The sequence below is a fragment of the Lonchura striata genome, chromosome 2, assembly GCF_050655825.1.
Source record: "Lonchura striata isolate lonStrDom1 chromosome 2, ASM5065582v1, whole genome shotgun sequence".
Classification (NCBI taxonomy): Eukaryota; Metazoa; Chordata; class Aves; order Passeriformes; family Estrildidae; genus Lonchura; species Lonchura striata.
In genome coordinates, this window is record NC_140704.1 from 83,362,500 (window position 1) to 83,390,482 (window position 27,983).

General features: G+C 41.2%; 1 protein-coding gene across 5 annotated transcripts; it reads right to left on the bottom strand.

Moving 5' to 3' along the window:
* Nucleotides 1–1,636: 1,636 nt before the first annotated feature.
* OTULINL (OTU deubiquitinase with linear linkage specificity like) lies at nucleotides 1,637–25,993 on the bottom strand. 5 transcript variants are annotated; one of them, XM_021528946.3, is made up of 8 exons: nucleotides 25,695–25,993; nucleotides 10,921–11,077; nucleotides 10,795–10,826; nucleotides 10,599–10,690; nucleotides 8,294–8,443; nucleotides 7,390–7,518; nucleotides 4,987–5,259; nucleotides 1,637–3,359 (listed from the first exon to the last, which is right to left on the bottom strand). In XM_021528946.3, exons 1-8 carry the CDS (start codon nucleotides 25,786–25,788, stop codon nucleotides 3,180–3,182), a joined length of 1,107 nt encoding a protein of 368 aa, XP_021384621.1. In that variant the 5' UTR covers nucleotides 25,789–25,993; the 3' UTR covers nucleotides 1,637–3,179. The 5 variants fall into 5 exon arrangements, with proteins under 5 accessions (XP_021384621.1, XP_021384620.3, XP_021384619.3 ...); XM_021528945.3 differs by lacking the exon at nucleotides 25,695–25,993 and adding an exon at nucleotides 22,399–25,644; XM_021528944.3 differs by lacking the exon at nucleotides 25,695–25,993 and adding an exon at nucleotides 22,342–25,644.
* Nucleotides 25,994–27,983: the final 1,990 nt, after the last annotated feature.

The following is a 27,983-nucleotide window of genomic DNA, read 5'->3' on the forward strand; positions in this document are numbered from 1 at the left end:
CTTAGGCATGTGGGTCTCCTTGGATATTTTCTGACAAATTTTTCAAAAGCCTCTGCAAGGCTTCCTGCTCCATCCCTGGCCAAAATCAGGGTTGGACTAACACCACAAGGGATACTGTGAACACAAATGTCACTTAGTGAGAAGAAGCAATTTCAGTGTTAGAGCTGAAGAATGAGGACTGACAGTATTTCTTTTGGAGTTAAAATGAAATACTGAATATGGTTCATACATTTTTTGAGATGCAGTTTTTTTAAAAAGATGACATTCAAACTGCAAGACTTTTTACTCCATCACAGTAAAAGATAGACTTTTCTTCAGCTGCTCTGTTGAACTCTTAACACACATTTTCAAGTTTGGGGGAAAATCCAAATCCAACTCTGAGGCTTCAGTATGGTTTCTTCTTCTTGCTAAACTAAAAGTAGTAAATAAGAAATACATCCTGACTTTAGCCGCCTACAACACTGCTTTTGAAAATATTCATAATGACTGTGTGCTTCTAAATTTGAACAGAAAATTTGTCTCTGCCACTGACTGGAAAATATCCTGCAGCACCTGTCACTTGCATAGGTAACAGTTTGTTTCAGATGCACTTTATTGAGAATCATTTTCTTTTTAATGTATTTTTCTTATATACACACAGCCCCATGCACATATATATATATACACACACACAGACGTATTTATTTACATGTAAACAGATATTTATTTTTGCTTTATACATATGTAAAATATATTATCAGAGAACTGGTTAAAACTCAGTGCAGCCTCAAACCTGTCTCAGTGTTTCTTAGGAGCCTCTCTATATTTATCTCTAAGACTTGTGATTATCCTCACCTGAAGCTCCTCTGTTTTCACCTCCCATTTCTGTTCCTGGCATGACTTGGCTGGCACCTCTGACACCTGATAAGCCAGCAGATCTGTTTCTGTATGTCCTTTCCGGATTCTTGGGACAACATTAATCTCACCTAACTTCAAATATCTAGGGCAGAGAGAGTTATGCTGATCACTGCCAGCTCCCACTCCAGTCAGTGAAGAGAACCAGTCCCTTCTAGAGACCCATCCCTCTGTCTGCCTTCCACTGACAAGGCAGAAAGCCCTGGCTCAGGTGACCAGGTTCAGATGCAAATATGCAAATTGGCAAGGTAAATTCCACTGTCTGTTTTAGATTTTTCATTAAGTCCCTGCTATTACTATACTCAAGATCACAAAAATGTACATTTTCACAATTACCACTTTCTGCTGGAATGCTTTTGTATTCCTAAACACAAATAATATGCAAATCATTAAAAAGCCCACTACAAAAATACATACTTATTTATGGTATGTCTGTTTGTTCCAAAACAAGAATAAAATACAGACAAATTTATTGATAACTGTAAATGTTACTGTTGATGCAAAACAGATAACAATACTCTACACTTAAGTATTATAACTTTCTCCCATGCAGAGCAGAACCAAATCTAAAATAAGAAAATTATTTCACTCAGTGAAAAAACTTTATTTTAATAAATAAAAGTACTTGCTATGCTAGTTTTGATGAGTTGAAATTATTACAGCTATCAAGCCTTCTTAATTAAAATCTACAAATCATTCAATAGAAGTGAACTCAAACTTTCAGGAAACAAAACAGCTACAATACAGAACTAAGGTGTTTTTATTTATAAGTACATATATACATATATACACACAAATAAAAGGAGCATAAAGGGCAAAATAGCTTTTCTTTACACAAAGGAACTGAGTACACTCCACCAACCCCAAGCATTACCATGAAGATACCTCATGCAACTACTTTGGCTCCTGCAGGCCCTCTTCCCATTTGTGCTACTGGCTTGCATTTTATCCTGCAGATTTAATAAAACAAATCTGCCTGTCCCTCTATACCTATAGGATAAGGAAAGGAGAGGCTTTGTTTCTTAATAAATCTCACCCTCTTCAATACAAGCATTAGCCTGTGGCATTGTAAGCTTTTCACAAATATTTGGCGAGATCTAATACTTTGTCAAGTTAAGGTCCCTTATTTTGAAATAATCAAAACATATTGATTCTTTTGGAAAACAGAATTGAGCAAAATGTTCCATGTAGGAAGGTAAATCTCATTTTCCTTCCTGGACTGACTTCTTCAAATACAGAGGTCTAAATTAAAGACAGCAATCTTAGGCAAGGAGATTAATACATAATCAGAGGATAAAATATATATGCAACACTGCTGAATTCATATAATGCATAAAAATTTAGTATTTTCTGAAAATGCAGTGGTTTTGGCCTGTATTCCATGCACAGCTTCTCAGATGAATTGCAAAGGAAATCTTGGCAGGTAATGTTGAAATCAGCCCTTAAAGGATTTACAAGTTGACCAAAGCCATATGCAGCCACTGGGTGTGACTCTGTTATGTGTTACCTGTTAACACTGCCCTTTTTACCCTGGAGAAAGTGATGTGCTTTATTCACTTACACAGGAGAACTTCCATTCATCTGTCACAGTATTCCTGTGTTGATTTTTCCCCCTGTGTGAACAGTTCTTTCCCTTCAGGGATCACCACTGGGTACAGACAGCTCCATTTCCCATGTCTAAAGTTAACGCACAACCTGCCATTGCTTGCTCTGTCCATCCCTGGAGAGAGGTGCTCTGGCAACAAGGGAAGCCAAGTAGATTTCAAGCAACCATTGCAGAGGCCCCAGGTTATATCCTCCATTCCCCAGTCAATCCAAGTTAAATACCACAGAATAGAAACTGCAGGAGCCCAGGATTTCGTTCCTCTGTGATTCATCCTCCCTAGCTAGTGACAGACAGGAGTAGGGAAGGGCAGTCATTGCTTTAGGCACTTGAGTTTAACCCATCCATGGATGTCAGAGTAAACCCTTAGGCTAGCAACAGAAAACCCAGCACAACATTTGCCTTTGTTGTCAGGCAGTCCAATTTTTTTTGTCTGACAACCCTCAAACATCACCTTCTTTTGCCTCAGACAGTATAGCAATATATTTTATAATTTTTATGGCTGACTGATGGTGAACTGAGCTGCAATGGGAAAGCAAAATGTTTACACAATAAACCCATAAACCATTTTGTAATCATTAATGAGCATTCTTAGGAATTTACTGCTGCTGATTAGAAACCTAATTCACTGGAACTGGTCATTCACTATACTATACAAAGGGAAAAATAAGTCACTGGTCCTTCACATTCTGAAAAGGGGGATGTGATAGTAGCGGTCATCCTCAGTCAGGAGAGAAATCTCATTCCATTCCCTTCGGTATTCATCCGGATAGTTTATTTGAAATTCCTCAGTATTAAATCTATGCAGTCTGTAAACTCTTATCTTTACTTGTAGTAAGTATCCAAGAAGAAACAGTTCAACCTAAAAATGAAAGAAATCAGTTTATTTATTTATTTAGCTCTAGGCTTCGAAAACTAACTGAAGATAATCCAAGTTAAGGCAAGTCATTTAGCTTCAAAACAGTAGACAAAGAATAAAAGGGGCCCTTTTGCTAGTGGAGTAAGAACATTAAAAGTTTGAAGGCATTCCCACCAGCCCTTCTACTTACCTTTTGCGTATAGAAACATTCCTCCTCTGCCTGACACCATACATAAACCGCTCCCAAGCCAGCTCACACAGCTGATTGGAGAGCAAGAAAGGAATAGCTGTTACCAAGACTGATACATCTTGAAAAAATGGGAAGCCTGCCACCTTGTGATCACTATGGAAAACATTACAGAGAAAGGAAAAAAAATCTTGGTACGTCAGATAGATGAAACTGAAGAACTGGCATCTTCATTGATACTTCTTGAAATAGATTGCTTAATCAGGAAAAAAGAAGGTTTCGGAAAAGTTCATATCCTTAGGCATAGCCAGACATAGCAGAACTTGGTCCTGTTATAATCAAACTGCTCCTAAATCTGACTGCATCACATAACAATTGGTGTGATAACTGAAATTGATTATAAAAAATAATTTCAGCCATCAGAAAGTGAAACCATTTGCAGAGTTACAGTGTGGAGTTTTTATGTCAGCAATAAACTTCTCACTAATTATAAAACAGGAAACAAAAACCTTAAGATATAAAGGTGATTAGTAGAGTTCTCATTACCTACTCATAATAGACATTATATCTCATGAGAACCAAAGGGTGGGAAGAAAAGGGAGTGATGCTATAGGATTTGGCAATAGATAGGAAAAGCAAAACAACTGGACAAAACAGCATCATCTAAAACTATTACATATCAAAAATATTCTTGTTCTAAACTATGTCTTATTGATAACCTGTAGCATTTATTTTTGGTCCACTCTTACTACAGTTTGTTTTTTTTCCTGGAAGATAAATGGCTATCTGTTGCAGAAGATAGATAAATATGATTATCCATAAATAATACAACTAGGATGAGAACAGTTCTCCCAGCTAGCCGGACAACGCCCCTGCCTACGGATGGGTCCTGGGGTCAAGTGGACTGTTCCATCCCACCCCCCAAAAGATGTATGGTTCTCCCCACAACTCTGTCCCTCCCCTAAAACATCAAGTGCCTGTAACCCCATTGGCCCGAGCCTTGTTCCAACCCACCTTGAAGCCCCTTGAAAAGGGGCTTCGAGGGGCCACAGGTCTCTTGGAACTTCCTCTCCTCTCTTGGAACTTCCTCCCCTCTCTTGGAACTCCCTCCCCTCTCTTAGTACTTCCCCTCTCCTAGAGCATCCTTTTGTCTCTCCCCTCCCCCACCCTCTCAAGCCCTGCCACGTGCTGCGTCTGGCAGCATGAGGCAGAACCTTCATCCCCAATAAACCTCTTTCCCCAAGAGCAGCCTTGAAAGATCTCTCATCTTCATTCACCCAAACCGTCCAGGAGAGGCAGCAATCTTCTACAGCTATCCTCAGTCCACTTCCCCACATCTCAGAAAAAAATAAGTGGGCCAGCTATCATGGATGATGTATAATATAATCACCTAATCACTACAGAGATGGAGTAAGTTTGGTGATTTTTCATCTATATCCTTACCTGGTCTAAGCAAATAGAGTCACCTATGGAGTTCAGATGATTCATCATGAAACTCAAAGGGTCAGATGAAGAGTCACGAGCAAAGAGAAGGCTAAAAAGGTTGTGTACAGGTTCATCCCTGCTCTTTATCTGCTCATAGGCTTCGACAGCTTCATAGAGCATGATGAATTTTATGGCCTCATATAGTTTGTATTCCTTGCTTTCATCAGAAAACAGGGTATTACACATGCTTCCTCTTTCTTCATGATCTCTTGTAGTACTTATTTCAGCCCACTGGAATGCACACAGAAGAAGAATATTATTAAAATTATTAAGAATTCTGTTTAACACAAAAGGCTGCAAAACAGGAACAGAAGCCTGGTCAAAGTGTAAAGCAGCTATTAATTGACAGAGCCCAGCCACAACAGCATTTTCAGGCAGCAGCCCCCATTCTAATCAAGGCCAATGGTTTGAGGTACAACAAGGCCAAGGGCCAGGTCCTGCCTGGGTAACAGGCTGGGGGCAAAGTGGCTGGAAAGTGGCTCCATGGAAAAGAGTGGAGAAGTAGGAGTGCTGGTCAACAGCAGCTGAACATGATCTACCATGTGCCCAGCTGGCCAAGAAGGTCAAGGGCATTTTGGCCTGTACCAGCAGTATTGTGGCCAGCAGGAGCAAGGCAATGATTGCCCCCTGTACTCAGCACTGGTGAGATCACACCTCAGATCCTGTCTTCAGTTTCTGTCCCTCACTATGAGAAGGACATTGAAGGGCTGGAGTGTGTCCACAGAAGGGCAGTGTAGCTGGTGAAGGATCTGCAGCACAAATCTGATGAGGAGCAGCTGAGGGAGCTGGGGGTGTTTAGCCTGGAGAAAACAAGGCTGAAGGGGAAATCTTATCACACTCCACAACTACCTAAAAGGAGGGTGTAGCCAGGTGCGGAGTTGGTCTTTTCTCCCAACTATCACGTCACAGAACAAGAGGAAAAGGCCTGAAGTTTTGCAAGGGGAGATTTTGATTGGATACTAGAAGAAAATTCTTCATCAAAAGTGTCAAGCATTGGAACAGGCAGTCCAGGGAAGTGGTTGGAGTCACTGTCCCTGGAGATACTTAAAAGTGTAAACTTGTGGACACAGTTTAGTGCTGGGTTAATGGTTGGACTTGATGATCTTAAAGGTCTTTCCAAACTAAATGATTCTATGATTCTATGACAATGAGCTGGGAAAGGCAGCAAAGAAGCCTGTTAGTAAAAATAGGCAAAAATCCATCTCACTGGCCAATCATCTTTATAAGAAGAAAAAAAAAAAAAAAAAAAAAAAAAGAAGCTGGGAGCTATACCTTATGCCCAGTAATTGCATAAGACATCACAGAGTTGCTTTGAAACAATTTCTTAATTGTAAGGACTTATTCATTCTTTTAACTTGAATTTTTTTCTTAAAAATGCAGATTAAATGCTTTGTGCACTAACATCAGCTAAAAGAACTACACAAAGCTAAAATTGAAAGCCAAATAACCCAACACTGGGAAATGTAAAGAGCAACCAGAACAAAATGATAACTGCACATAACTACCAGGCTCATCTTAAGAAGACGTAACTGTCACTTTGGCACAGCAAGAGTGCAGACAAGGGACCAAATAATCTATTTTAATCCCTTATTTTTCTTTCTAAAAGGTTTTTTGATTGTTGTTTTTTGGGGTTTTTGTTTTGTTTTGTTTTTAAATTAAGAATTACTATCACTGCAGATGTGCAGAAACCCCAGAGGAGCTCAAGTTGTCCTGGTCTTGACAGGCCAACTCCATCTCTCTTTCAGAAGGCTTTGGGGCTACTAAATCTCCCCAGGTTTTAAGTATGAATTATATTAAATAAGAATACTATAATATAATTCTTATATTAAAGAAGAATTATAGTCCTGGGTTGGGAATTATGGCAATCTGGCAATGCTAAGCAGAGTGGGCAGTGAGGCTCACAGGTCTTTGCAATCAAGTGAAAGCTTACAGAGAGAAATTATAGGAAAAATGGATAATTAAAACATTTAATGGGGATAGAAGTATAAAAAATACTATTGTTTTAGAATGAAATGCACTGCTTGTTTGCTCCATTCCAGCCGGGGAGGAATCCAGAAGCATCTCATAGAGCATGTTTATTTTTAATCAAAATTATGAGATACTTCAGGAGCCACTTGATGGCAAGGACTAGCTGTGGGGACAGTGGCCTCCCTAACTTGCAGGGAACTCCTTGGCCTAGTAGATCACCAAAATCTGGATTGCCCTGCAGGAGAGGTGATGGCCTTCCCAGCAACTCAGCAGTCTGAACCTGGAAGGAAGGCTGGCTGCCCCACAGATACACAACCAGGAGAAATTCCTTAACTCTGTCTGAACCCATTTCTCAAGGCTTTTATTCCTCCCAACCATTTCCCAGATACTCACATTTGTCTTTAAGGCCTCCATACATTTGCGCAACTTCCCAAAGGCATTGGGACCCGTGTATCTTTCTGGCCCAAAACTGTATTGTTGAATCCAGTTACAACCTTGAGAATACAAAAGCTTTTCAGGGAGCTGGGAAAAAAACAAAAGGCAAGCTAATCATAAGCGTAACAAGAAGCAGAGTATAAAGTTATATAAACTTGTCTACATACAATTTATGATGTGGTTCTATCAGCTGTTTGTACAGTTCAAACAACAAAGTAAATGGACCTCACAATTCAAATGCTAATGAAGGAGAATCCACTTAACTGCCAAGTCCTTAAGAAACTTTTAAAACAGGGCCAGCCAAAAAAAAAATTAAAAAAATGAAGATATGCTCTCAGCAAAATATATAACCCACACTCTGGAAAAGCTGGATACTTCCAAATTCAGTGAGGTATATAGGATTACAGACACCTTCCAGTCTGTACATGCTCCTCTACAGGCAGGCGCTATAGATCCCACCTCCCTGCAACTATGTCCTGCCAAAGCTCCTGGAGTTCAGGGCAGGATACCTGCTGCTCCAGCAACACAGCAGCTCCCAAGTGAGCCACTGAACTCTGCATGGATGTGGATGGGGAGGATGCAAATAACCTGTTGTGTTAAGGGAATGACATCTAGCAGGATGGCAGTAACATTCATCCATCCACTTTTTTTTTTTACATAATTTAGACTCATGTTCACATCGGTATGTGGGACAGTTTTTCAATTAAATTAAATGTAGTTCAAGGAGTTTGAAAAACTTATCTTTAAATTCCAATAATGATTCTTCACTTCAACAGTCAACATATCCCTTTTCACACCGAACAAAGATTCCTTCTGCTGTGCATGGACAGCTATAATGTGTTCATTTATGAAATGAATTTACCTTCAATATATCTCTTTCCTTCATCCACAAAGGAAAAGGAATGCCTTGGCTGAATATCTGAAAAAGCACTGCTCTTACTACACTGTAGTTGTCTCTCCTGACTTGTCTCAGGTATTTGATATGACAGCTCCTGAACAATTCTTCATATGCCTAGAAAGAGAACAAGAAAAATTAGCAATAAAAAATATTAAACTTTGGAAAAAACACCCATGTTGTTTAAAGTCCAATTCCAAATTATTCATAAGAGGGAGCTAGGAGAACAAGAGAGTATATTTTTTAAGATTTATATACACAGAAATGTTAAACAGCATGGTTTTTGTAAACACCTTATACTGGTGCTGCCCATTAAGAGTGATGCTGCATTCCTTCCAAACCCAGCAACTCGTTCAAGTCTCTGCACTGTTGCTACTGTAAACATCCACATGATCAACAAAACTAGAGCAGATCAGCACAGATTTCTGTGTGTAACAGCATTAACCTCAACCGTTTTACAGTTTGCACTAATATGTGAGATGCAGCATCAAAAGGGAAGGAACCAGTATCTGGAGAAAACTCCTTTTGGCAAACACCATCTCCTTACATTGACCTGAATCTATTGTGCAACACTGACCTGAGGCAGAGCAGATCTGGCAGCACTGTGCTGAAGCGGACAGCCCTTGGTCCAGCCACACACTCTGCATTACCACTGGCTGTCATCTGAGCCCTTGTTGAGACAATTCTGAGCAATAAACTGGCAGAGAATTAGGGAGAGGACTCTACAGTCCCACAGGCTACTCCATCACTTCCAGTTTGCTTCCTGAAGGGGGCAGCAGGATGGTCTCAATTCTTCATCCTCTGTCTTGGTTACTCCCTCACCCCATCCCACCACCACTTCTCAGCTGTACTCTGCCTCCTTACCCTTATTGCATCAGCTGAGATAGCAAGCCTTAAACTCTTTCTGCTGAGGGTGTTTCCTGCTGCTTCAGCAAGCTTGAGGACCTCAGAGAAGCCTCTTTCTAGATGACCTGCTTTATCAGCTCACCATCTAAGTGCACCACATCCAAAAGAGGACAGGAGCCAGCACAGAAGAGGGAGAGGGACTGCTTAGCTAGGACAAGGTGAGAAAGAGGAATAGACATGACAAACATGGAATTGTTCCTTTTGAGGACAGCAAGCATGATATGCTGGATCTCACAAGACCTCATCCTGAAATATACTCCTTACCATGGCAACTTCTACATGATGCAACCAGACAGCCACTGACTGCTCCATATACAGGAGTCTCCTTTTCAGCTCTGGTCATCCAGAAGGCTCATAGATTTTCTGAAATGCTTTTTGCCCAGTATGGGCTTGCAAATTTTTTAGAAGTTTTGTTATCTTTTGTTACTTGTTCCTCCAAATAGTTTTTGGCCTTGTTTGTTGTTCTGTGAACTCTTCGTACTGCTGTGTTCCTGCATTTAACGTGGCAAAACTGAATCTTTTCTCTGTTCATCACTTGAATGCTTGAATTCCAGCTTTCTGAAAACTATCTTATTTTTTCTACAACCCGTTTATGCTACTGTTTATCCATACCAGCTTCTTTTTACCCTTTAAGTCCTTCTTGTTATGCATTTGCTCTAAGGATTCCGATACCGTGACCTAAAGACAATGCATGTCAAATACACCAGAGCAGCTGAACTGCCTGTCTTGCTAGCTGCGCCCTGTCCAGGAGAAGACACCAGCACCAGACAGAAGCAGCTGGGCTGGGATCCAGAGCTGGAGCAGAGGGACTGTGCCCAAAGGCATGAGATGGCCACCATCCAGCACCCCAGCTCCCTGCCTGCTGAGCAGCACCCAAGCTGCCACAGGTTAGATGCCAGCTCCTGCCCTGCCTGCTGCCAGCTGCAGTTGATGATGCTGGAGAGGGGAAGGCTGCCAAGCATGGACCTTCAGAGCTTGGAAGAAAAATAGATATGGTGCTTCCTTCCTCCCTGAAGTAAGAGTTTTTACCTTAAATCAAAGGCTGGACAAGTGACAACACCTAAGACCATATTATTTGGGCTTTAGCACTGGGGACGACTTTTCCTGTTAAGGTCACTGTGTGGGCTGCTGATGCTAGAAGAGGGAATTTAGAATATATACAAGACTAAAACCTGATCTACATTTTAACCTGCACTGCTGCACTCTATTTAGACCCCTGTTCATGTTCTCCCCTTTGCTTTTCATTTGATTAGCCAGTGCAGCGGGCTTTGATAGCTGCTGCAGCTGTTTGCACTGAAAGTGTTACTCCTTTCCTGGATGGTGGTTCTCCCCTGTCCTCATGCTGAGATTAAAATTTAACTCTTACCTCCCTCATCTGTTTGGCCTGCTGTGTTTCTCCTTTCCATTCTCTTGCACTATAACCAAGTAGATCAACTTCTGGCAGCACACTGAGATTCCCTAAATTGAGATTGATTCACAGATTAGTTACATTCTGCTGTTCTGCTACTAAAGGGAAGCTATGAGTGTCATTAATGAATGTGGAGTGACAACAAAAAGCTTACTTATGAGTTGCCTCTGAAGGTAGTTGCTCCACCTGAAACATAAATGATAGAACAGATGTTCAAGGTCAGTATTTACTGAAATAAGCAACAGTATTGAAGACTGAAGTCCGCATAATAAAAACCTACCGTTTCAGCAGCTGTGCCAAAAAGCTGTACAGCCTTCTACAATACCAAAAAAGAGCAGTGAGGAATGACATGCTTAACATTAGCTGCACTTTCACTTTTTGCCACACGAGACACAGGGATTCCTTGCTGGCTGTTTTCCAGGACACCTCATGCCTTCCTAAAAAAGGGATCAAAAGAGAGAGGGAAAAATCTTATCACTATTATAAAGTACTTGTTTCTGTTGCTTTTCTTGCAAAAAGAAAGATCATCCAAACATGATTATCACTTCATATGAAACACAAAACATTACATGCAAAAGATTAATATATTTTACTTAATGCACATAATTTATGTACTTAGTTTTTTCAAGATTCTAGGGACTTGGGCGCACACAGTTCACATTTCCACTTTATCTTGCACACAGTGAAGGCTACATATTTAATTACAATGGAGTCACAGGAAGACTAGTATCAAATGTACTGCTCAACAACACAAAAAACCCTTTTTTTTTTTTTTAATTTCAGGATGTGCTGATCTAGAGACCTGTACTGTCATTATTTTGTCTCTAAGTCATGGCTTTAAAGACCAGAGGTTCATAGGACTTACTTGTAGTCAACAAATGGGCCATATAAGGCAATATTAGCTGACTAAGCATGACTGCATGGGGAATTAAAGGAATGTTCCTGCCTCAGTCTGGGTAAGTTTAGGATCAATTTAAAACTCCAGAGAAAGATACCCCCCAGGGATTAGGTAGAAAGCTCAGGTCATCATCACACGCTTACTTCACAGACATTAACAAGGACAAGATTCTGTGCTCCCCTGGCATTACAGATAAGATTAGGGAAGGTTATTGTTGTCTGTTGATAAGAAGACCTACAAGTGAGGAGGCGGCCTGGAGACTGAACAGTTGACGAAGGCAGTATCTGCTCCCTAAGTGAGAAATTTGTCTTCTGGAAGAAATTTGAATATAGGAAATTCCCAGAGCTCATGATGAACAGCTGCTCTGTTATTAACTTATTTATTGATTTAGTACAAACCTTTAAAAGAACACAACTTTTTATAGAGGCATCCACAGAGAAGGCTGAAAAGATCCTTCTCCAGGGAGTCTGCAGAGGGGATTACACATTCCACATAATTTTATGTCAGCTGAACTTCTGCCCCTCCTGGCTTTAACAGGAAATTTAAGAGGGGCTTAAGTTTTCCAAGTAAATTAAGCCCATGCACTGTGGACAACAATCCAGTCAAAGAATTACGTATCAATTTTAACCTTAGCAACAAGATAAACAGTGATGCACTCACTTTTACGAGCACTGCTGCATGTATACAGAGCACTGGTGATACCTGGCCTTTCCCAGTGTTCTGTTGTTTGAAGAAGTTTTATTACAAGATTTTGTATGGAAGTCATCTGGTGGTGAGACCCAGACTTTGTCTCTCCTGTGAACTAAGGGCAGGTTAAGAGCTGTAAATGAAAAGGTGTCCATAAATTTTAAGTAATCAGAGGTGGGGTTGGGGTGCTAGTTCTGAAGGTGCAGAAAACATTTATTACTGATGCCAAGTAACAGACAACAAAACATCAGCTGTAAGGTTTGGAAATGGAAAACTTCATAGGAAAACCAGACATTCCCACTTACAGCTCACACACACATATAAACACACTCCCACTTCCTCCTGGGGAACACTGGTAGGCACATTCTCAATAAGCACACAAACTTCTACCTAGAGAAATCACAATCCCAGCAGAATCAAGTAACTGCAATTTTTTTTCTCTCTCTTCTTTAGGATAAAGGCATCAACATTGGAAAAACAAAAACCTCAGTGGACTTTGAATAACTGAATCTTCTGTCCACTAGAATGGAACCTGATGTCTCACAGATATATCAGTGGGTATTCTGGATTTACACCGTTGTATGCAAACCAATGATGATTGAAATTAACACTAATTTAAATATAAAGTATCGAAGGAAAGTTGCAGCAGACTTCAATTTCATTACTTAAAAGAACTGTATGGTCCACTCCCACATTCGATTTTGAACAAACAGGCTTTATAAAAAAATCAAGAGCTGTTCCATCTGTTAAAATGACATACTCTGCATTATGAAGAACCAGAAATACACGTGAATGTAAAATTTCTTCCCTTACCCCTTTTTACATGCAGAAAGATGAGAGCTCCACATCACTTTTAAAACTGAATCAAGCAATCTTTTGAAAAAGTTTTTGACGGTAATAACCCTGAAAAAACCTCAGGCAACTGGAGTTCAACAATCTCTCTTTCAATGCATATGGTTAAGAGGTGCTTGAGCAACTGTTCTTCAAGGAGTGCTGGGAAGCATAGGCTTACTGGTTTCCATCAGAAACACAGATCAGTGTCAGAGAACATGAGATAACCAAATAGTGTTCGCCTGTTTATATTCAATATGGGTATTTCCCTAGTAGAAAGTCTAATGGGTGATGGGAAAAACCTGCAAACAGGTGATTTTGAGTATTTTTGCTACACTTGTATTGCAGCATACTTCATGAACTTTCCCTTCTGTCAAGGGAAAGCTGCTGTTCGAACAGCACTTTGTGATTCAGTTAATACTTTCGGTGCTTATGTCACACTTAGGAATTCATTACATTTTTTATTCAAGTAAATGACATTTAAAAGTAGCAATTGGATCACAAAGTGCTGCTGGTAAAAATGCATCATGAGCATAAATTAAAGAAGGCAGCATCTTAAAATAGATCTTGCCACCCCCCTACCTGCACCTTTCAGAAGTCTTCAGAAACCAACGAGCAATTAAATTAATAACACATTAGTGGGGGGAGTAAAACAAACCCACAGATTTTTAAACCAAATCCATTCCCTGGGATATGGGCACTTTTCATCCTGCTCCTCAAGAGGCAGTGACAGGAGCAGTTGGTGCTGTGACCAGCTGCTGGGCTCCCATCTTCTTGAAGACTGACTGTGAGCATCAGCATGACAGGGAGGCCTGACTCTTTGCCATGCAGAAATTTGGAAGAACAAAGGCTGAACAGTGCTGGAGTAGATCAGGAACTGATAGCAGAGCTTACAGAGCAAGTAGTACACCATGTTTTCTTTTCATGCCACATCAGCTTCCTGCTAGTCAGCAGGAGAGACACACAGAAGAAAAAAGAAACAACAAAAAGGGCCAGAAAAAAAGATAAGTAAGGGACGTCTGCAGCATCTGTTTCATTCTCAAGTAACTCAGGAAGAATCTCTAAAGGATTTGTGTCACATTTGACTCCCTCACAATCTTTTTGGAGGCTGCCACCCTAAATATGCATAATCGATGAAATGCAAAATGTCAGAGAACAGCTTGGTAACTAGCAGACAGCACTGTATATGCATTACTGAATATTCCAGCATGCCTGATCGTGCAATCACCCTTTACTGTTTTTCTCCATACCATTAACAAAGCCATTAGAAAGATAACAGAATGTCTTCCCAAATTAAAACCTGACAGAATTATTTCTTTTTGGGACATTCCTCTTCACTATCTTTTTGGTACTGAAAGCAGGACATAGCACTTGTCACCATAAAGTGGTCAGGTTTCATACTCCCATCACACAAAATTATGTTCCTTGTTCCCAAAAAGCAGGTATACCCTCATTCAAAGAGGGAGGCAGAATGTGGGACTCCACTGTGCCAGTCCTTATGGTGTCCCACCTGAACCACTCCTTCTTCCTCCTCTGTTGGATGCAGAGCTAGGAAGGGAGACCCCTCAACTGAAACATGCAAAGCTTGGCATGGAGGTCCAAGTCTGCCTGTGTTCAAGGTGTGCATGCAGTTCTCTTCATGTTGTTGCACATTGCTATTTTTCAGATTATACACCATCAGCACAAAGGTATGTTACAGAAAAGGCAAAACCCCTCTTTTAAGGGAAAACAAACTTACCCTTAAAGAGCAGACTCAAGCATGATGCACGTGTACATAGACCTCAATTGAATGAACCAAGAGGGAGACACAGAAAAATGATTAAATATATAAATTCAATACCTACACAAGCTTGCATCCCATTAGTGTTTAGAGGAGGGAAACACGCCTTTTTAAGTGATGCCAAGAGATCACAAATTCTTTGATTTCCCAATTTATTATCAGCACCACACAAAAAAAAATACTGAAAACAGATCAAACACATACCAAGATATGTGAAAAGCACTGCTTAATAATTAGTTCATTACAAACCCCTTCCTTTACAGAGTAAAGCAATGTCAGCTTGTTAAGCAACATTCATGTTCTAACAAATAGGAGATGAGGATCTCTCCTTGGTTTAATAAGAAAAAGAAATTAATTTCCAGACAAAGAAGGTAATGGTAAGTGACTTACCAAAAGTTCAACCATGTCTGCTGATCAGATATCCTCTACTCAAAAAACCCAAAAAACAAATGAGAATGCCAGCCCCAAACCACAAGTAGAATCACACAATTATCTAGAAAACAGAATAGTTTTGGTAATACTGAGGCCCATCAGTTGCAAGAAAGGTTTTATTTACACAACTCTTCCACACAGGGCTGTCCCAAGTGCCCTCTTAGCTCCCTCAGTCTTTTTTCAGAAAATGTGGAGACTATAGAGCTAGCAGTCTTCTTGACTCCCTGATCATCAACAGGAACTGCTGATGTTAATGTATCTATCCATTTGTGACACGAGTTATTCTTACTGTGCAGCAACAACCATAATGTATTCTTACCTACTGGGTGATTATCTAAAATATACCCTACTAGAATTACCTTTACAAAACCAATTTCAGCTATATAATCAAGATATGAATGCATTCCTTAGCCTGCACATGCCATTTTCTCTCTACAAATGCCTACAAGAACAAAAGGAAAGTTCAGTTCTTCATTTCCTGTATAATCCAGCTTCCTTTTTAAGGCACAGGGTGCTTCATCCACAATGAATAATGCTTAGCCCCACTTCCATTTAAGTAAGAAAAAACATGACAGAAACCTTCTGAGAATTTACAGTCCAGAATACTGGACAAGAAACATATGAAAAGCATTTCATGCCATTAATGAAATATGAATGTCCCTAAAACTCTTATTCCAATAAAAAAAAAAAAAAAAAACCAAACCTTAAATTAACCTTCATTTAAAGAAGCAGCCTCTGAAATCTCTGCTGTTTTTTTCTTAATGTGGAAAAAATTCTGTTCCCATTCAGAATTGCTATTTAATGCCTGTACACTTCAAACAGAACTTATGTAAATGCACTAAATCTATTATTTGAAAGAAGCCCATTCTAAGAATTCTTATTCTGCCTGCTGCAGAGCTGCATGTTGAGTCACCCCTAATGCCACTCATGGTTATTTCACAATTGTCAAAATGCTTTTCTTTTTTTTTTTGCCATGCTGAATCCAAATGGACAGATTAAAGGAAATACTTTCCTCCTGAACATCTTAAATGTAGCTGACAAGTACAAATACCTTGGGTTTTTATGCTGATATGTGAAGATAACTGAAACCTAGTTAGGGGGGAAAAAGAAGTCTTACTTAGCAATAACAATCATTTTCCTTCTCCTGATTTTTAAATCTTGTTTACTAAACAGAACAAGACTTGCACCAAGCACCCCACCCTCCAAGGATGCACAGTCATTAGGTGGCTGGGAATACCACAAGCAGCATCCCCCCTGCTCTCTCCAGGCAGAGGTCCAGTGGCAGCTGCCTCACTCCTGGGGTTCCCCGCTTCAGGAAGTGCCCCTGGCTCTGCCTGGATGCTTTGTAAGCACGCAATGCAGGACAGTCCAATGAATTTTAAGCCATCTCTTGATAAAAAGTTACCCCAACTGATATCCAGGACAACAGCAGGATCAAATAACCCAAAACAAACAGAAAAATCAAGCAAGGAGAAAGCCAGCCCTGTCTCACCAAACTACATCCGTGTAACTTATCGTTCCCAACTCTGTATATGTCTGGCTGACACCCCACACAGATTATATTTCTATCTTCAGAGCATGGCCCTCTCCTGAGTGTACCTGATTCTGTGTGCAGATGATGCAGAGCTGTGTATTTTTCACATGGGTTATTAATTACATATAATTTATTATTAATAATCCCAAATGATTCATATCTCCTGGTGGTGCACCAGATCACAAAGCCTGTGCTTCCTCAGCAGGTATGTGCAGAGGTTAGTCCAGCAGTGTTTTACTTGCGTCTTGCCCTCTTTTCAAGATTGATTAGAAGCACAAAGCAACGCCAAAGAAAGCAAAATATCAAAGCCATCGCTCTGAATGCAAATGGCAGAAACTGGTCTTGCAACTCTTCCCTTCTGTCTCTCAGTGTCTAGTCAAAGCCAAAACTTCAGATTTACTCTGCAGAGCTCATGGTATTTGTATGGAAGTAGTTGGAGTGTTTAAACTCTGCTCTAAACTGGCATATTTTAGTTAGCTCAAGCACACAGGAGTCCTCTGCCTTTTATGAAAGTGCATTACCAGGCACTTCTGGCCTAAAATATTACACACAAAAAAAGCATACTGAAAGGTAAAATTGACTGCATCAAGATAGTAACTGAAATTTTAGTTATCGCTCAGTGTAATACCAAAGTCAGAGCTAACAGAAACATTTCAGAAAAATGTGATTCAAGAACCCAGAATATTCTGTGCAAGAGCTTTCCACTTGTAAAAGCACATTGTTATTATTAGTAGTAGAATTATGCATAATAATATCACTGTCATTATTGTCATTGCTAATGCACAGTTGGTATTTTTACAGACATTTGGATGCAAGAGAAGTTTCACATGAAGCACTCCAGACATCAGTTGCAGGGATCAAGAGACCACAGCTCCCTGACACTTCTGCATTTGCTCAAACTGCCAAAACCAGACAATTATGTGGCAAGGACTAAACAAAAATACAAACCATGCACTCCTGTAAAATGCACTTAAGTGTGACCTTGCATATTGAGCACTTTTTGAGGGGCTAGCACTTGGCAGAGGCAAGACTTACTTTCACTTGTAAAGTAAGAAAATGAAATACAGGGTCCTGGATACTTTCTGACATAGAACCCAGCACTATAATTTTTAAAGTTCTTCATTTCTATGAAAACCCGTTTTTAAGGCTTTGGCCTTTGGCATGAACGTCACAGCTGAAATTCATGAGCAGGAAATGACCCAAAATGAAACCACAATTGAAGGACGATAAACATATCTCCAAGCTGCTCACAAACAAGCCCCTGGCATGGTGCTGTGCTCAGAGCAAAACTGGGGAAAACAGGTAGGGCTTATCTTTGTCATACAAACAAACTTGAGCCAAGTATTTAAGTTTGCAAAAGACTGATTTTGCACAAACATGGCAATTAAAACCTTGCTGATCATTCGAGGGAGGCAATTCCAGTACCTAAAGGGGCCTACAGGAAAGATGGACAGGGACTTTTTACAAAGGCATTCAGTAACATTTCAAGAGGCGATGACTAAAAGAGGGCATGCTTAGGTTAGATATTAGGTAGAAATTCTTCACTGTGAGGCTGGTGAGGCACTGGAAAAGGCTGCCCAAAGAAGCTGTAGATGTCCCAGCTCGTAAAATGTTTAAGACCAGGTTGGATAGAGTTTTGAGCAACCTGGTCTAGTGAAAGGTGTCCCTGTGTATGGCAGGGGGTTGGAACCAGATGGACTGCAAGGTCCATTCCAACCCAAACCATTCTTTGGTTTCCTGGTGGCAGCTGACCTTCAGGCAGTGACAAGCACCTTGCCTTGATGTTGCTTTGCTGCACAGATTCAAAGGCAGACTTGATGTTGGCCAAAGCCTCAGGGACACCACATCAGATTAAGGCACTAGTTTAATGCTAAGGCACACATTTCTCACTTTCATAGCATCATTTACTCAACATGACTACCCTGCCCTGGAAACATAAATGATGAACACTTCAAATATGTGGAAAACCTCAGTAACATATTATGTATGGACAAGGCACCTGAGATGGGGTCCTGCTGAAGTAAAACTAGTGAAAGGACCACACACTGAACATATACAGCCACATCTTGCCATGCCTTTAACCCTGCACCATCACAGAATATGGCTCAAGTAAGACAAATCACATCTTCTGCTCACTCTACAGCAATGTTTGTTGAAAGAAAAGTGTGGGCAGTACAAGTTGCCTTGCTTGACACATCTCTCTGCACAGGTGCATAGTGGCATCTGTCCTCACTGGTGACATGGGGACAGGAGCTAGAGACACACACTTCCTCTCTCTGTTGAGAGCTTCCAGCATGTCCCTATAGGCTGCAGAGAAATCTCAAGCACTCGGGTCTGGATCTTAAGGATGACAAAAATGCATAGTATGCAGAGCAGAGAAAAAATAGGAAGAAACTACAAGCCCACCATAAGGCTGAAAAGAAACAAAGAGATGCTGACTTCAAAATTTCTCAGAAAATTAATGAAAAAAGCTGTAGAAGTTTTGAAGTATTTTACATTTGCCTTCGCTGGAGCCCTCTCAAGAAGTGGACAGTAGTCCCCTTATTTCCTTTTTGTCCTCATTTATGCTGGGACATTTACAGGTTTTTTGTTATGCTTTTATGTTATCAGGCAACAGGTAGTCCAATCATGAGTTATATTGTTTTTGGGAAAAAATCAAACTTTTCATCAAATCAAATTTTGTAATATACAAACCAAACTCTAACACCTCAGAATTAGTACAAGATCCCTAGCAACAAACTCCCCTCTTAAAACTGCCAGTGACTGCTTTTACATTGCTGCAGCTGCAGAAGTGGAACTCGTGTTTTCTATCTATGAAACTCTGACCTTTCCACTAATTAGTAGCTGTTTCTCTGTCTTTCTGAAAGGTACAGCATTGTTTTCTGATCCAGAGCACTGCAACCATGCACTGAGGAACTGGCATCTGCTATGCTGGGAATCCCAGCAATGGAGCACATGGGCACAGTTCCTTGTTGCTGCTACATGCTGGCACCAGGCCAGCTGCATCAGCCCAAAGTAAGGAAAGGATGTCCTGTGTTCACCGGGCCTTCCCAAATTCCATCTTAGCAGAAAACAGATCCTGAAGTGATTCAGGGTCAGATGTCAGACAGCAACTCAGATTAGTGTTTCACTTTAAAGAGTACTATAACTCTTTAAGTAGTCAGACTGCCATCGAAATGCCATTAGAATATGACTTAGGCAGCCCAAAGGTAATTAAAAAAAATAATTTCACAGCCTAAAACAAGAAGAGATTAAGAAGCTCCTTAAGGTAAACTTTATACCATTCTAATCACACCCAAATTTAGTTATGCAAGTGTAATTAAAGCAGTGTAATTATATTACATTTTGATTCCTGAGCACTGGTTATTCCCTATGTTTTTAGAACAAGTAAATTATAACCATAATCATCTCTCCTAGGACAGTTTGGCGCCGTGACTCCACACTTCAGCTGTGTGGGGTCAGGAGGTTCAGCAGAAGTATTTCTGAAATCTCAAACTCATTTGCCTGGGTAGTCATGCAAGATCAAACCTTTTTTCTTAAGCATTAAGCTTAAGAAAAACTGCATACATTTTTGAAAAACCCTTTCACGTTTGTTGTCTGATCCTTGGTAGATAAGATGTGAAGACTCAACTGTAAACTGTGTCTAAGAAACAAAGTGGACAGAAAGTCTTGATGCAGAGTGGGAAATGAACACCACCTAGGCAGGCAACACATTCCAAACAGTTAAAGTGTAAAAACCTTTTATATAAAAATGGCATAAAGTCTCAAATTACAAGAACTATTTTTTTTTATTCCAAATACAGATACTTATCCATAAAAGCACTTAGATTTAAATGCTGATCAGCATTTTCACACTGTTTCTCCCCTCCAAAATCAATTCTAGCACCCTTCACCTGGTAGTGTTTTATAGCAATAGGAAAATGGCATCTTTTCTTCCTACCATAAGGAGACCCCTCAGTTTCTAATCAAATTATTTGTCCACTAGCAAAGAAATTAAATTCTTAAAGAAGCACACTTCAGTGACTACAAAGATGCTTTCTTAGCATGTCATTACTTCCTGATTCACATATTTTGCCTCTTTGTTTCACCACTTGCTGAAACTGGAGCAGGTCAGAGGACAGAAGTGGGAATAACGGTACTTGCACGTATTAGCAATGGAGCAGGTAGCACTGTGCTAGCTTAAACTCACTCACTAAATACCACAGAAATCTGGTTCTTTCTCTGCTGCAAAAATGAAAGTATAATCTGCATGCAATTTGCACGGCTCCTCCAAAGAGAAAACAAGCTGGTTCAGTAAGTAAGGCAGTGCAAAATGAGAACAGGATGATCAAAGCAGAAATGTACCACAGAATGTACAGCAGAAAAGCAAGTCGGTAGGGTACGGTATCCTCAGTCTAAATGACCACTTCTCAGTGACATAAGAGATCACAGGATCATTTAGGTTGAAAAAGGCCTTTAAAATCTAGCCTGTTAACCCAGCACTACCAAGCCCACCACTAACCATGTCCCCAAGTGCCACATCCACATATCTAATAAATGTCTTTAGGGATGGTGACTCAACCACTTCCCTGGGCAGCCTGTTCTGATGCCTGAACGCCATTTCAGTGAAGAATTTTTCCCTGATATCTAATCTAAATCTCTTCTGGTATGACTTGTTACTTGAGAGAACAGCCCTACCTGGCTATAGCCTCCTTTAGGCAATTGTAGAGAGCAAAAATGTCAACCCTGACCCTCCGTTTCTGCAGGCTAAACAACCCCAGTTCCCTCTGCTGCTCCTCATGGAACTTGTGCTCCAGACCCTTCACAAGCTCTGCTGCCCTTCTCTGGACACACTCCAGCCCCTCGATGTCTTTACTGTAGAGAGGGACCCAGAACTGGACACAGGACTTTAGGTGCGCCCTCAGCAGTGCCAAGTGCAGCAGGACAATCACTGCCAGGTCCTGCTGGCCACACTGTTGCTGATACAGGCCAGGATGCTCTTCGCTTTCTTGGCCACCTGGGCACAAGCTGGATGATGTTCAGCCATTCCTGACACCGAGGACCACCCTCCCTGGGTCCTCCTGAATCACACCTGCATTTATGAGCCCCTTTTTCCTAAACCTTCACCTTTCTGATGGGAATACAAGCCAGTCTGCAACACGTAAATTCATACTGCACACAGTAAGTAAAAGAGAAACCAAGAAAATTACCTCCCCCGAACCAAAGAGCCAAAGCCCGGCCGAACACCCGAGCTGAAAGCGGCGCACGCTGCTGTTCTACAGCCGCGATCTCTACGCGGGTCGGCGCTAACTCCGCACTCAGGACACAGCAGATCCCCCGGGAAGCTCAGCCCTGGCGCTCCCGGCACTGCCCGGCGCCTCTCCGCAGGCGGTGCCCGCAGCCCCCGGCCCCGCACGGGGGGCGGCACAGCCGGGCGGTCCCGCCGAGGCGGCCCCAGGAGCAACTTTCCCTACCGCCACTTCTGCCAAGCGGCTCCCAAAAAGCCAAGTGGAAAACAAAACGGGAAAAAAAAATAAAGAAACGGCAAATAAAGCCAAACCCTCGCCGTGACTTCGGGCACGCTCCGAGCCCGCCCAGCAGCCGCGCCGCGCCTCACCCGCTCCGCGCTCTCCTCCTGCGCCTCCCCGGGATCCAGCCCGGCGACAAAGGCACCGCCCGGGGCGGGGATCCGCGGGGCCGCCCCGCTCCCGATCCCGATCCCGCTCCCCATCCCGCCTGGGAACCGGGAAGGAGGGATAACCCCTGGCACCGTCTCTCGGCCTGTCCCCAGCGGAGTTCGCCATTTCCCCAGCAACCCTTGCCGCTCCTCCGCCACTGAGACACAGCTTGTGCTTGGTGTCACACCGCGCTCTTTTTCATTTTATAGCAGCATGGAATCATGCCATGGTTTGGCCTGGAAGAAGCTTTAAAGATCATCTAGTTCCAACCCTCTGCCGTAGGCAGGGACGCTTCCCACTAGACCAGGTTGCTGAAAGATCCATCCAGCCTGGCATTGAACTCTTTCAGGGATGGGGTTGCCTGAAACACTTCTAGGCATTCCAACTCCCTGAATGGAGATCAGCACCATCATCATCTGTTTGAAATATAGTCATTAAATGTAAACACAACTTAATAACTTTGAAGTTATTGGTTGTTTTTTTGTTGTTGTTTTTTCCCTGTCATTAAATGTTGATTTCCTCACCAATTCACTCTTTGACAAGATGGTGTGCATTCATCCAGAATGAAATTTCTCTTTGCCAAGTACCTTCCCCTCCAATAGACTTTTATGTGTCATTTCTCCCAGAGGTGTGTGGAGAATTTGCATAGGCTGGTATATTTTCTTTTCTGGTTACACATTAAAGAATAGTTTTCTTCTATCTTGTTAAGGTCTTAGGAGGAAAAACAGAAAGGAATTGTGTTGGTCCCAACAAAGACATAAATCTTTTACAGAATTACAAGCAGTTTGCTCCAGTACAGAGCCAAGACAAACTTACACAGCCTTCTGTTATTGGATTTTGTTTGGGTTTTTTTCCTAAAATATCACAAGATCAAGACTTTTCATGAAACACTGAAGAGATTTGTATTGCCTGATGAACATGAGATTATTTGTCCCTCCATATCAGCTAATCTGGGCAAGGAACAAAATAGGCAAAACCTGCTAAATATTGGTGTGCCAAGTATTCATTTAGTTGCACTTGCAGAAAGCCATAGACACATTTTTACAAGTAAAAGAAAATCTAGGTTTAAAATCCAGCTAAAAATAGCAAAAGTAAACAATTGACTTAAGAGGCCTGAAGCTGTCAGTCGTGTAAGTAGCACTGTGTGCTGCTCCATCAAAAAATCTATTTGGAAAAAAAATTTCATAAGTGCCACCTCTGTGCCTCTCCACAGCATTGGTTACCTGGCGCTTTCCATCTGGACTCCCAGATTGTGTTTAATGTGGCTGTGTCTCAGGAGCTGCAGCTGAGAGAGATGCTGCCAGGATATAGCTCACATGATATCCACCTGCAAAGGCTTGAAGGTGACTGGAACTTATTTACTTTATTTCCACATGTTGTCTGCTGTTATCACAAACTTCAGCTTCCCTTTCCAGCTTTTTTCTTGCCTTGGCCAGGCCAGTGTTGGGGGCAGAAGATGGTTTAGCATTGCAGCTAAATCCAAGTCTGCATCTTTCTGCTTTCTGTTAACCTGTGTTAATATCTTAGGATTTAATTGGTGATTTATTTGTGCAGGCAGGCATGAAAGTGAATGTTTATTTGGCTGCTGACTCATCAGAGGAGAGGGATGAAATGTATAGTATAATGTCTACAGATCAAGCTCTGTATCGGTGAGTCCTTCCCACTTCACAGCTCTTTGCTCTCTCCTCCGTGCATTTGCAATCTGGAGCATGGCCTTGTGCCTCTATGCATGGGAATGAGCCCTGGGACAATCAATCAATCAATCAATCAATCAATCAAAGATCACTTCCTGAAACCCCTTGAGAGACTTTTTAAAATTAATACTGTCCATAGTGCCTTTTCTTTCTCCTTAAGCTCTTTCTGAATCTTTCTCTGAGCCAAGAAAAACTCTCAAGGACCTTTTTCCATTCGCAGACTTTGGCAGGAAAATGTTGTCTCTCCTCCTTGTGAGCGAGATGGGACAGCCTCTACCTGCGTCCCTCCTTGGTGCTGGATACATACATCACTGTAAGACTGAGCCAGGTAACACACAACCCTCCTGCAATGTTGGACTGGTCTGTGTGTGCTGTTTCTGTTAGATTAATGTGGGTTAAGATAATCCTGGAGACAAGCATGCAAGATCCAGATCTGAGCTGGGATCAACAGCAGAAATGGAAACAGAAGCTAACTGGAAGGCAGTTTCTTTCACAGATTCTGCAGAATTTGAAACATACTGCTACAAAGATTCAGAAAGCTTCAGAAAATGTCAACTTCTCCAAAATATTTCAGAGAATCATAGAATGTTAAGGGTTGGAAGGGGCCTTGAAAATTATCTCGTCCCACTCCCCCTGCCAGTGCTGTTATCAACTTCATGGTCCTTCTCTGGACCTGCTCCAACAGAACAATGCAGGGAGACAGAGAAGGCCTCATACAGCCCATGCATTCAGTAGGTTTCAGCAGAAATAATGCATTCTCTGCTCTGCCTCTGTGTAGACAGCAGTTCTGCAGGGACAAGGGCACAGCTCCAGAGAGCTCCAACTGGAAGCAGCATAAATTGGATTCTCTTCCTCCAGACTTCCTGGTCATGGCATTTTGCATATGTTTCTGATACTCAGACAAGGCTATATGCTGATGGCAAAGTCCAACAGCTTTGGGATATTTATAGCATTTTCTTCCTTTAGGGGAGTATTATGAATAATTTTCCCACAACATGAACCTCCAGGTTCTTCTGCAGGTCATGATATTTCCAAGCTTCAGCCATGACCGTGACTACCTCCCTCTGCTTGTACCCATGTGAGAGTTCACAGCAGTTACAGCAAAAATTTATACTGAAAGCCATTGCTAAACAAGTGTGAAGACATTTTAACTGGGTCTGTTTAAACCCACAAACCAGCAGCCAAAGAAACTGCTGTGCTCATCTGCATGTGAGCAGCAGGATTATAATCATGGCACAAAGAATGTAAGCAATTCCAAATGAGTGCTGAGACAAAAGCAACAGCATCCAACCCAGCAAAAGTAGGAAGCCTAGGTGCAGAACTGGTGTCAGCTTCCTCCTTCAGTTTTTCAAGACCATTTTTAACAGCCATGAACCATTTCCTTGTTTGTTGTAACTTATTTCTACTATCAAGGGCAGGTAGTCTGACACATAGGTAAAAAGTAGCACTCATGCAGCTGTAATCAGCAGCACAGGATTTTCTCTAGCTGATCACTAGCTTGTTGACATGCCAAAATTCATAGCACAGCAGTATGAACTTACCAACACTTCTCTCTGAGCTAATTCTGTTTCGCTTTTCATGTTCAGTGATGTGGTCTCTGTTCTTGTTGGCCCTTCTGTCATGTTGCCTCTGCATGTCCTCTCCAGAGTATCACTCCCAGTTGGATTTCTTTCCCCTGGCTGCTTTTTTTCTGGGGTTAGAAAAGGAGTCTCTACAGACTCAGCTCGTCTTCACAGATCAACAAGCTGTAAAAGGATCTGGCTTCCTGTTTCATTTCCGTTAAAGTCTTCAGAGTCACACAGGCTGTCTATACTTCTCCATATCCAAGCCACAAGAAAAAAAATTGAGCATAACTCAGCTATTTATAAAGGTCACATTGCTATCTCCTCCTGCATCTCCCAAGTTGTTGGAGGGATGGAGATTGCAGGGTGCTTTTCAGACTGTGATGTAGCTGGTCTCTATCTCATTGTACATGGTCTCTATCTCAGTGGTAATCCACAGAGTCACAGCTTCTCATTTTCAGCTCCAGTGATACATTTCATTGCTAAGCTCTTAACATTACTTATCCTGCAATCAATGTGACTCCTGTAGAAACAGTTGGACTATGAAGAGGAAACAAGTGGTCCACACAAACACCCTTTCCTATGGTTATGGACGATGCTATGTAAAAGCAAAGTTTACACAGGATATGGTTAAATCACTTCACAGGTATGGGATTTTTATCTGGAGTAAGCAAAGGGTCCTTCAAGACAGCCTTTACTTTTCCCTCTTAACTCATTGTTCTAAGTTAAATGAGAAAAAAGGTTTCTTACAGTCTAAGACTATTAATTGCTTCTTAATTATGCTGTCTTGGTGGTATCATAATACCACAGCTTACAAGTTCACTAAATCTAGTCTCACAGTCTGAAAATACCCACAAGTTCTTGTTTCAGAGGGAGAAGCAGCCACTTGCCATTGCCTTCCAGAGATTCCTATTTTGTCAAGTTGCTTCACATTTCACATGCATTTAAAAAAAACAGTACAATTACTGACTCACATTTTCCCTTTCATTAGAATGTCAGCTTCCCTTTCTACCCCTTTTATTACAGTATTTTTGTCAATTTAGTTCTAAAATGCTATTTTTCTGTAATCATCTAGGATCAGGAGTGTATATTAAAAAAAAAAAAAAAAAAAAAAAGAAAGTTTGTGTTGGGTATATAACTATTACCTATATTACATTAATCATTTTTGCTTGTTGGCACCCCAGGAGCTGAAGGTGCAATCTGCTCTTCCTGCTACAATCCAAGCCTTGGGCCCCATGACTTCAGGCCTGCTAACACTTCTTATTTCACCATTTGCTGTGGAGGAAGGAGGAGAGGAATGACAAAGAATTTTCTTTCCTAAAGTGTTCACTTGCTAACTTTGAATGCTCTTATGCTGTTCATGCTCTATGCTAGTGAGCATCCAAAGGCACCAAGTGAACTCTTAAAAACAGTATTTAAATGTGTGTATATATACACACACACGTTTATATAGGTGTAATTTTTTTTGTTTGTTTGTGTTCTGTTCCCATTAGCAGAACAAGATATTTCTGAGAGCAGAAAAACTGTGGGCTGGCTATAGGACCAGTGCATCTCCAAGGGAAGACCTGGAAAGGAAATTAGTAGGATGGAAGAAAGAAACACTACACATGCCCTTTTCTGCCTTCCTTGCTCAGCACTGGGTATTTGGTTTATTGGGGTTTTGTTTGTAGGGGATTTTCTGTTTGTTTATTTTGGTTTTTTGGGGTTTTTTTTTAATAAAGAAAAAAACCAGAAGCTGTTTAGTTTAAATTTTACAGTGAAAATTAACTTTCCTTTCTGCATTGAATTCCCTTTAGTCACCTAAAATTCCTCTATTGTACTTCTTAATTTTGGTTGGGTAGTTTGGTTTGCTCTGGCTATAAACACTTCCAGATATTTAGCACTTCCTACTCTTCATCTCTTCTTGCTGTTTCCACATTCTTTAACCCACATACCATAATTCCCAACCAAGGCATAACTGGTTCACCTGGATAACTCTTTAATATCTCCTTGGGCTTTTTCCAAGTAGGAAGATTACCTCCCTTTCCTGCTGTGCTGTGATAGAAATATTTGCACAAGTTCTGAATTTCTTCCATACCCCAGTGAGCATCTTTAGGGCATGGTGAAAACGCTGGGACATCTCTGTGTGGCAGAGAACTTGAGGGAGTTTTGGAAAATTGTAATGTCTTTGCTCCAACAGGATTAGGTGGCAGGCAAATAAAGGCTCCAGAAGGGAGAAGAGGGAAAAAACAAGACTTTCTGCACCCTTTCCCTGTAGGAAAGCCCCAG